At 38.3% G+C, this 9671-nt stretch overlaps 1 protein-coding gene across 4 annotated transcripts in view; it reads right to left on the bottom strand.

The window, feature by feature from the left end:
* Positions 1–516: 516 nt before the first annotated feature.
* Positions 517–9671, bottom strand: part of LOC127620714 (host cell factor 1-like) — a 28042-nt gene continuing 18887 nt past the window's right edge. For 3 of the 4 annotated variants that reach the window (XM_052093912.1, XM_052093913.1, XM_052093915.1), the window contains 10 exons: positions 8742–8884; positions 8204–8455; positions 7411–7648; positions 6253–6558; positions 5380–5501; positions 5135–5272; positions 3729–3914; positions 3303–3600; positions 2224–2287; positions 517–2109 (listed from right to left, as the gene is read on the bottom strand). In XM_052093912.1, the coding sequence (XP_051949872.1) occupies positions 2070–2109; positions 2224–2287; positions 3303–3600; positions 3729–3914; positions 5135–5272; positions 5380–5501; positions 6253–6558; positions 7411–7648; positions 8204–8455; positions 8742–8884 (1787 nt within the window). In that variant the 3' untranslated portion in view covers positions 517–2069. The remainder of the gene's footprint in view (positions 2110–2223; positions 2288–3302; positions 3601–3728; positions 3915–5134; positions 5273–5379; positions 5502–6252; positions 6559–7410; positions 7649–8203; positions 8456–8741; positions 8885–9671) is intronic. The other variant, XM_052093914.1, reaches the window with a different exon arrangement.

The raw sequence follows: 9671 nt of genomic DNA, 5'->3' as shown, positions 1-9671 counted from the left end.
AAATGTTCCTTTTTCCTGACAGATCTCACTGAAATAACTATCCTGAGATATCTCACTGATGGGCGGTGTTTTGGAAAGAGTGTCTAATTCAATGGCTCTGTCTCATGGAAGTTCCAGAGCGGCTAAAACTCATATATATATATGTATATATATATGTGTATGTATATATATATATGTATATATATATGTATATATATACACATATATATATACACACATATATATACATATACATACATACATTCTGGCTAAAATCGCTTGCAACACCAATCACTGAAGTGTTGTTCTGCCTTTTTCAATTAAAAATAATTCTATTCAGTTGCAGACATTTTTTGGAAGAGTAATATTGATGTCCCAAAGCCATATCTTTCCTTTGTCCAGATACAAATAATCTTTAATCTCTTGATGGTCATCTATACTAGCTTATAGATAACATATCTCAAAGACCACTGGACACAATGACAATGCAATAAAGTAAACAGCAGGCATCACCACAAATGAACAAACAGACAGAATTAAATTACTTTTATATGTCAAGACACAAGCAATCAATAGATGACAACATGTAAAAACATTTTGTTACAGATAATTATATAAAAAAAAAAAAGGCAAAGAGTTTTTCATTTTACTATGTGAAAGAACTAATTTACAACCGAGTTCAAACTCTGGCTAAGCCAACAATCCGTCTTAAACGCTTTCTAACTGCTGAAAACAGGAATAACTGTTTCCAAGTTCCATAAAAAAAAAAAAAAAAAAAACATACCGGTCAAACCTTTCCTACAATTCCACCATTTTAGCATTTACACAGGTCTACATCCCTAAACAAGACCACAGCAGTCTGCAGATTATAAAGATGGTTCCAACTTTTGCTGCACATTTTAACAATCTTATTTTGTCTCTAGCAACTCACAAAATCAAGCATATAAAAAGAAGCTTCAGAAAGTAAATGTACAGAAACTACAGACTAGTGAAAGGATAACAGGGGAAACCTTTTAAATAAAAGCATTTATTTTTCTACAGCAGGCTCTAATAAATGGCAAACAAATGAATGCAACAAAAAAAGGGGGGTTTAACGTGGGCCATTTTTTGGAAGAAATACATAGATTTTACACTTCAATTCCCAAAATAAGTGTAAATCATTTATGAATGATTGGAGTATGGAGACAAGGAACGAGCGGTTAACATGTTAGATTTTTTTTAAAGGAAAGACATTTATCTTGGAGAGAGAGAGAGAGAGAGAGAGAAAAAAAAGAAGACAATATTACAAAAATAAACCACACACACAATGAACTCCTGTATTACCATTTACTATTTTTCGGCTTTATACAAGATCTAGTTGATGCAATGCAATAGTATGCCATTCATCACATTGCTTAAAGTCTTTTGTCTTCAGCATTACGGTCCTTGTTTCTGTCCATCAACGCAAATATATGAACACAGTGATGAAAGACAGGCTACGGACTTGCAGTGAATGAATAATTACAGTATTTTTCCCCTCAAAAGCATCACCAAGTGCTGTTGGTTTTCTTTATTATATATTTTGCTGTATCTCCCGGTGACGCTGCATTGTCCGCATTCATTTGTGTCTCTTCCATCATCTTTTAAATATACAGACTTGCCCAAATAATGAAAACATTATAGGAATTTTTTTCGTTGTTTTCTATTGCTTGTATTGAAATAAGTTTAAAAATAAATGAATATTGAGGGAGGAAAACAATGAATATCTGATAATAAAGTTAACTAGACTGAACGCTGCTGCTGGAATCTTTTTACACAATAAGTCATCAGGAAAAGCAAAGATATGTGCTTTATACTTCGAGGGAGGACAACGCGAATGGTTTTATAAAAAATACAGTTTGAAATAAGGCGTCCATGGCACCGAAATGTCCACTGATGGGTGCTGTCTTTTCAAAAATTGATTCTCTGTTCCTTTTTTTTTTTTAAACGTTCTCTTATTTTTGGCTGCCATTTCTGGTTGTTGAGGTTGGAATGGGGTGAGAAGTGGAAGCAGGAAGGCCATTCACCAGGAAGTGAAGTTCAGTCAAGGTTCAGGGGGTCATGATGAGCTCTCACTGGTCAGATCTAGCCTTCTTTGGACCAGTGCCTTTCCTACAAAGGGGATTCAGGAGTAGAAAACCTTTTTAGCACATGTATCATACCTTTTATATTTAGGAAAGATGAAATAAGCATGCATTATTTATTGGTGGTGAAAAAGACACTCACATATCAGGGGATGAGACCGGTCTCTTTGCTACTGGTTTGGCTGCAGAGCCATCTTTACTTGTTTCTGCAAAGACACAAATAAAGAGTATTAAATAAAAAAAAAAAATAAAAAAGTCTCATTCATTGCATTCAAACATATTACTAGGTTCCCTCACATTTTGAGCCATGCATTTCCATGATCTTTTTTCTGTACTTTGTGATTTCTGCAGAAGTGCTATTAAAATTCGAATTGATTCAGACCAATTAAAATAAATCAGTCACAAATTGGATATCAATATGGTTTGCGAGCAAAGTTTTATTCTATACCAGAGCAATATTTAGCCATTTTAGAGTAGAGCATCACTAGAAAAATGTGTATTCAGTATAGAAAATTCAATGACTTTTAAAGGGGTCATGACATGCCTTTTTATTTTAATATGTTCCTTTAGGTTTACTATACAAATATTTAAAAGAGTCATGCATTTTTTGAAAATTATGATTTTCAACCCTCATTTTGACCCTCGGTCAAAAACAGCGTCAAGTCTTAAAGTCTTTTAAGACTTGACAGTAAACACCCACTGTTCTGATTGGCTAATATTAACTAACCTACAGTACTCTTTCATTGCCATCTTACTGCTCACCACTTGCTCACCACTTACTCACCACTACTGGGCGGACTACGGAAGTGATTAAAGGTAAAGTACATGTTCATGTGTTGTTGTAAAGCTGGACAGATGCAAATGTCTACTACAGTGTGACATCACAATATGGAGTAGAAGAGAATGAGTCGATTTCGCAGCTCGGTTTCAACAAATGTTGAGGTCTGAAATGTACAGTATGTTTTTATACTACAAATGACCAATCATCACCTCAAAAGATTAAGGAAATTTTGACTCCTCATGTCATGCCCATTTCAAGATTTCATTAACTATATTTACAAAAAAAAGTTTAAACTTTAAAAAGACTAATTTTTTTTAATTCTCTATTCATTTCCAGGATTGGAAGACAATTTAAAAATTCCCTGATAGTTCTAGGTTTTCCATTATCGTGGGATCCCTAATGATAACTATCACAGTCTATGATGCCACGGAGTTACACACCTTGTAGCCACCTGACTTGTGTGGCAGGGCCATAGCCCTTCTCATTGCGGGCGGCGATGCGGAAGATGATGGCAGGTTTAGTGGTGTAGTCGATGTGGGCGTTGGAGAGACTAGATGACTGCACCAGGCAGGACGGGCTGGGCCCACAGTACACCCGCATGAAGGCGAGCTGTGCCGGAGCGGATGCTTTCGCCTCGACTGTCTGTGAGCTTTGGATGGCCAGATACACAGAGTACTCGATGATCTTCCCTGACGTCACTGAAGGAGGCTCCCAGGTCAGGTGGGCACCATCAAGACTCTGAAATCAAAGATTTTGGATAAGAATTTTATTTTAGCCATCATGACAGGGAGAAGAAGAGAAAAAAATTAAATACAAAAATAATAATTTTTTTTTTTTTTAAATTTAGTGTGCAGTGACCAACCAACCTTGCTTATTTTAATGGCACACGGTGCTCCAGGGAAGCCAGGTAAGCAGGTCTTAAATGCAGAGACCTCAGAGAACGTTCCACGGCCACACGCATTGATACCAGAAACGCGGAATTTGTACGCAGTGCCAGGAGACAGCTCTATTTTCTTCATCTGGCTGTAGTCTGGTATGGTGCCAGAATCATCCTGCAACATCACAGACAAGAAGAGTTCAATTCGTCCTTATGTACAGCGATAAAGGAAATGCCCAAGAATTTTTTTTTATACTGTTTAAAATGGCACCATAGTGATTCTCCATGAAAAAATATCCTGTGTCTTCGCTTAGCCTTAAAAACCAAATAAATAAATAATTAGACTAAATAAATAGATAAATAAAGACTAAGACCTTGTTCAGACTGCCACTAAAAATCGAATTTTTTGCATATCCAGATTGTATGAGTTTTTGATAGTCTGGACAGCAAAAAAAAACAAACACATGAAATCAGATTTTTCTGAATCGGATTAGAACCACATCGGGAAGTGGTTTCAAATGCGATTGAAATCTGATTTTTTCAGATACGTCTCAGTCCGGATGCTCTGGCTGCTCAATTCGGATGTCAAATGGTCTTTTGCATCGCTTAACGTGACACACAACGATGATATAAAAATTCGGTGACTGCAGCACAAACAATATTTACCAGTCTCCTCCGTCGAATTGTTCTTGTGTGACGGAGGAGTTCTGCACCTCGACTGGACAGGGCGCTTATTTGGAGAGCAAGATGATGCACCACTTTTCCCCGCATCTGTTTTGAAAGCATGGTCATGTGGATACGCCTACGTCGTTACCACAGCAACCCATGCAGTTAGGTTGGTTTTGTCTGAACGCACAAATCTGATTTGATCACTTGCAATTAATATTGCGGACAGTCTGCCTGACAAGATCTGTTTTGAGAAAAATGTGCCTGCAGTCTGAACATAGCCTAATAGCTGGCAATGTGAAAACTATAATAACATCAAGTCAAATTCTATCCAATTTGCTTAATACACATTTTTGGTCTTATTATGCATGATACATTAGTGCATGTTATTCCAAAGGAAAAAATAAAAGATACGTTTTTGTAATCTTTCATAATTTAATAACTTGCTCCACCTCTAAAAATGACAACTTTTTAGCTGCCGTCATAAAGCCCTTTTATATTCAACCTGTCACTTCCAACTACATGTCAGAGATCACTTGTCACAATCCAATCAATTCCCATAGGACACAATGCCAGAAAGTCAAAGACTATTTTTTTTTTCCTGTTTCAACCCGTTTCACTTTGAAATAAGTCACACTGCAGAAGTCAAATACATTGCGAACGCTGCTTTATGTTGACTTCAATGACTGTTTGATACATGACTGTTGGAGCAACTTACTCATTACTTACATCAGTAACGGGTGAATCATCTGCCGGCACATAATAATGAGTGACAACCATGTTTGTCACCTTGACGATTCCAACATCGAACCACTGATTCTCTTTCTTCACTGGAGGCTTCACAACAGCTGGAGGTGCATCTTGCTTCTAAAACAAAGACTTGGTTGAACAATATTCTGAATACAATGTCTGAAATAATTATACCAATCACCGATATCTGTGAAATAATTATTAAGTGCCAATGGAGAACTCACCCCAGCTGCAGACTCTATCCCATTGGTCACATCTGTGAGAGTGGTGGCAGCTTGCATCTTGGCAGGGTGGCTGGCGACTACCATTGGCTGAGATGGAGCAAAAGTACTTGATGGGGCCAAAGCTATAACAACAAGAGGCATTTTTCAACAAGCACCAAAAAAGAAGACCACTCCCACATCGTCCAATATCTTTTCAGACAACAAACATTCTTGGTAGAGTAAGTGGATTATTTCAAACTAGGTTTGAGAATGAGAGTAAACAATCTGTTAATCTTTCCTTTCCAATAAATCACATTTTAGCATAAAACAAAGATGAAAGAAGTGACTGTAATGGATATGATTTCTTGATCAAACATAACATGTACATAACTGTTTGTTGTTTTGTCCATGTTTTCTTTTACAATGGCTGTCAAGCCATTTGTTTTGTGAGTAATATATGCGGATTAATCAAATTAAAACGCAATTAAATTGCATACATAAATATTTGCAGAACAAGGATCCCAAAAAAACAATAACTCTATATAATGATTAATTATAGATTATATTTAAATATAATATACAGTAAATATAATTCAGACAATTAAAATGCATTACATAATTGTGGCAGATGAGACAGACAAAATAAAAAGTGTCTTTTGAATGCAATTGTAAATTTCCATATTATTGAACATTGAACTATCACTGAACTGCAGTCCACAATCCAATTTACAAGGACGCGTCTCACTTTAGTTGCGTTGCGTCGTAAACCGTGTTTTTAGGTCGCTGTGTCAGGTTAATGTAGTATGAGATCCCTGCATTCGTAACTGCACACCATCCAGCTGTGTTTGAGTGCAAGAACGCATTCTCATCTAAAAGATTTGCTTAAACTCTTACTCTCAGCAGAAGTGCGAGGAAGTAGACGTGCCACTGTAACCGGAACAGCAGTTGCCATCTCATGGCCATTGCTCTCAGATGCTGGATCGTTGAGGCTGTCTGCTGGTGCCAAGCCCTCTGTGGGCAGTGCAGCTGCGGCTGCAGCCGCTTCAGCGCTCAACTGCTGGGCTGCAGCTGCTGCTGCTGCAGCTGCCTGTGCCTCCTGCAGCTGATGCTGCTGCTGAACTAAAGCAGCAAGCTCCTGCTGGGTCAAAACTATTGGGATGGTGGTGGACTGCTGCCCGGCCTGACCTGCGCCCCCTTCACCTGGGACAGAAAAAGGAAATCAATGTCAACAGGAAATACATTAGGCTGACAAGTTACGTAATTATGCCGACAAGTTACATAATTATGCCAAATATATTGCAACACCAAGAAACCATTTGTGTCTTGTCAACTGGGAAATATCAGGAGTTCTAATCAGTCTCAAGTAGGGATGCCCCGATAGCGATACTGGAATTGGGTCCAATACAGCGCTCATGTACTTTTACTCATGCTTGGAAAAATGCTCAGATACCAAAAACTGATACATCTGACGTACGAATGTCATTCCGTAAACATTCAGTGCACAAATTAAAAACATGTTATGTCCTAGTGTGATAATTAACTTTATGTCCTAGTGTGATAATTAAAAATTGTATTATAATTTGAGCCGTTTCGGAGCCGATACCGATCCAGGTATCGGATCGGTGTATCCCATGTTTTCATTTGATTAAATATGAAAATTATATATGAACTCATTTATTTAGACACCATTTTGATATATTCTGAAATAAACTGTTGATATGAAACTCCGTATCAAAAACGGTATCAGCTAGTACCGAAAAGGAAGTATTGGTACCCATTCTAAAAATGGTATTGGGTCATCTCTAGTCTAAATGTCTGAAAAGACATTTTAAAATTATTTGATCTACACATCTGTTATGATAGATGGGTTGCATTTTGCATTCAAGCAATTGAATGACCTAATTCAAACTTTTCTTAAAGTCTGGCTAAAGTTGTGTTGCACTCAACAGTGACAATAATTTGGTGCACAAGACTGTCTGTTACATGGGTCACCCTTGGCAAGTCTACAACCTTTACTGAGCTCTTAATACAGTATGTCTGTTATTCACTTACGGAGTACAGCCTGTTGAGCTGCTTGTAGCACAGCCTGGATGGCAAGGGCTTGAGCTTCTTCTGCAGCCGCAGCTTGTGCAGCAGCCTCAGCTGCTGCAGTCACTGCCAGCTCCTCTGGGGTCAGTCCAGTCACCATGAGAGTTGTCTGCTGTCCTTCTGCAGACATGAGCTCCTGAGGCAGAGCGAGAGCCTCAGAGTCCTGAGCGGCAAGACTCATTGCCTCTGCTGCCTCCATCTGCTGTACACAGAACAAGGAAGAAATATTCTATCAAGTCAACCAATACAAAGGTGATTAACACAGAAAATCATGGTATGACATTTAAAGGGGACATGTGATGAAAAACAAAACTTTCATGTAGACAACGTTTGCATCCCAAAGCGCATTCCTCAGTCTACCCAGACTATTTATAGAAAAACAAAGTAAATCAATTTAAAAACAACTATTCAATATTTAGTAACTTGAACCACTAATGAACAAATGAGTGAACTACATTGGTATACAGAGGTTAGTGAAATCACAACAGAGGTCATTTACATATATAGAAGAGTTAAAAGGTACAGAAGGTAATTTCAAGGGTCTGAGAGAGTGTGGAAAATTGTCACAAAATCTAAATTAAAATGACCTTGACTAAATTTTTTTAGAACGTTACACAACATTTCAATGTCTCTATATTAATACTCACAGCACATTTTGCAACATATTAATACACATCAGATCTATTCATACAAGGAGTAAAGATTTATATCAAACCGATTGAAATTCACATGATTACTAAATATTTTTTGGCCCTACCTCAGCCTGATCTCCTTGGCTGGGTTGCGCTTCCATGGCAACATGAACCTGTAGCACAGTGCTCCCATCACCCGCTGTACCTTCATCTATGGCAACCACCCTAACGGCTCCCACTTCGCCCAGTTCTCCCTGACACTCTGTCTGCATGGGCTCTTCTGCAGCTGCTACAGCCTCAGTGCTGGACTGCTCCATGGCTTCTGCCTCTCCCGGTAGTTCTCCCAACACTGCAGAGCCAGCCATGGACGAGATCTCCTGCACAAAGAAGACAAAATACTTTGAGCATCTTTATACATGAGAACCAAATTAAAGCATTTGTCAAATTAATGACCAAGACAATCCACATAAGATCTGGTCCACATTACAGCTTATCATTTGACCAATATTAGAAGTGACAAACCGAAGTTGCTTTTAACTTTGCTTTATGTAATATTTATTGGTGGTTAAGTGGAATATATACACGTGTTCTCAAAGGATGTTTTGTTCACTTGCTATTATGTGTCCCAAAAAACAAGCAATCCCATTAGACAGCGGTTCATACCGGTACTGATGGTCCTGGAGTGGCCGTGGCCTGTGTCACCGTGGTGATGGCTCTACTTTGTGCTGTGGGATTGGCTGGTTCTGTTGAGGATGTGGGTTCTGAGCTGTTGCCACTGTCATCCTGTCCATCAGCACCCTGCTGAGCTAAAGAACAAACACAGATAGGCCAGCATTTATGTAAAGAACATCCGAAAATGAGCGCACGTTAATGAGAGAGGACTCTAATGGCCTTAATCTCATTTGTGCCATACATGATTAGAATTAAAGGTTTATATATTTTTTTATATCAACAACTGACCGTAGAGAACAGAACGGATATTAAGAGACACTATTCAATGACAAATGGGTCATGTTGATCATGGGCACCTGCAAGAGTTCATCTCAGGGTATGCACAGAAATCTGACTAAAGTATAGCTAGCCTTATTTGTTGGGGAAGTCCAAGGGCATGCACCCCCAGGAGATTTTTTTGTTTTGCAAAAGCGTTCAATTCTGGTGAACTTTCTCAAGTATGTGTAGCACTGGCCAAAGCTTAAAAGACAGTAACCATTCACAACATGCGTAATCTCGCACAAAACGTAGCGCAATGACAAAAGCAGAACGCAGGTGTCTTGAGATGCGTTTTTAACAGTCAAATTTCTTGATGCAGCATCTAAACATTCTGTGAAAGATGCTAAAATCATAGCAATAGTGACGTAGTGGTCACATCCATCTAGCATATGTTTATGAAAAACATTATGAAAAATGATTGAAAAAAAAAAGATGCAAAAACACATTCGGTGTGAACAGCCCCTTATTCTCATGACACAGCACTAGCTTAAGTTTCTCAATTACCTCTCAAAAAGGCAGCATTTTACTTCAGTTGATTGTAGGTAATTATCCACTTTATCCAGCGCTGTTTGTTCTGCGTTCATAAATATGCCGATGCGGAGA

The sequence above is a fragment of the Xyrauchen texanus genome, chromosome 27 (assembly GCF_025860055.1).
Source record: "Xyrauchen texanus isolate HMW12.3.18 chromosome 27, RBS_HiC_50CHRs, whole genome shotgun sequence".
In the NCBI taxonomy this organism is placed as follows: domain Eukaryota; kingdom Metazoa; phylum Chordata; class Actinopteri; order Cypriniformes; family Catostomidae; genus Xyrauchen; species Xyrauchen texanus.
Note: the sequence above shows the minus strand (reverse complement) of the source record. Positions and strands in the feature narration are given on the sequence as shown.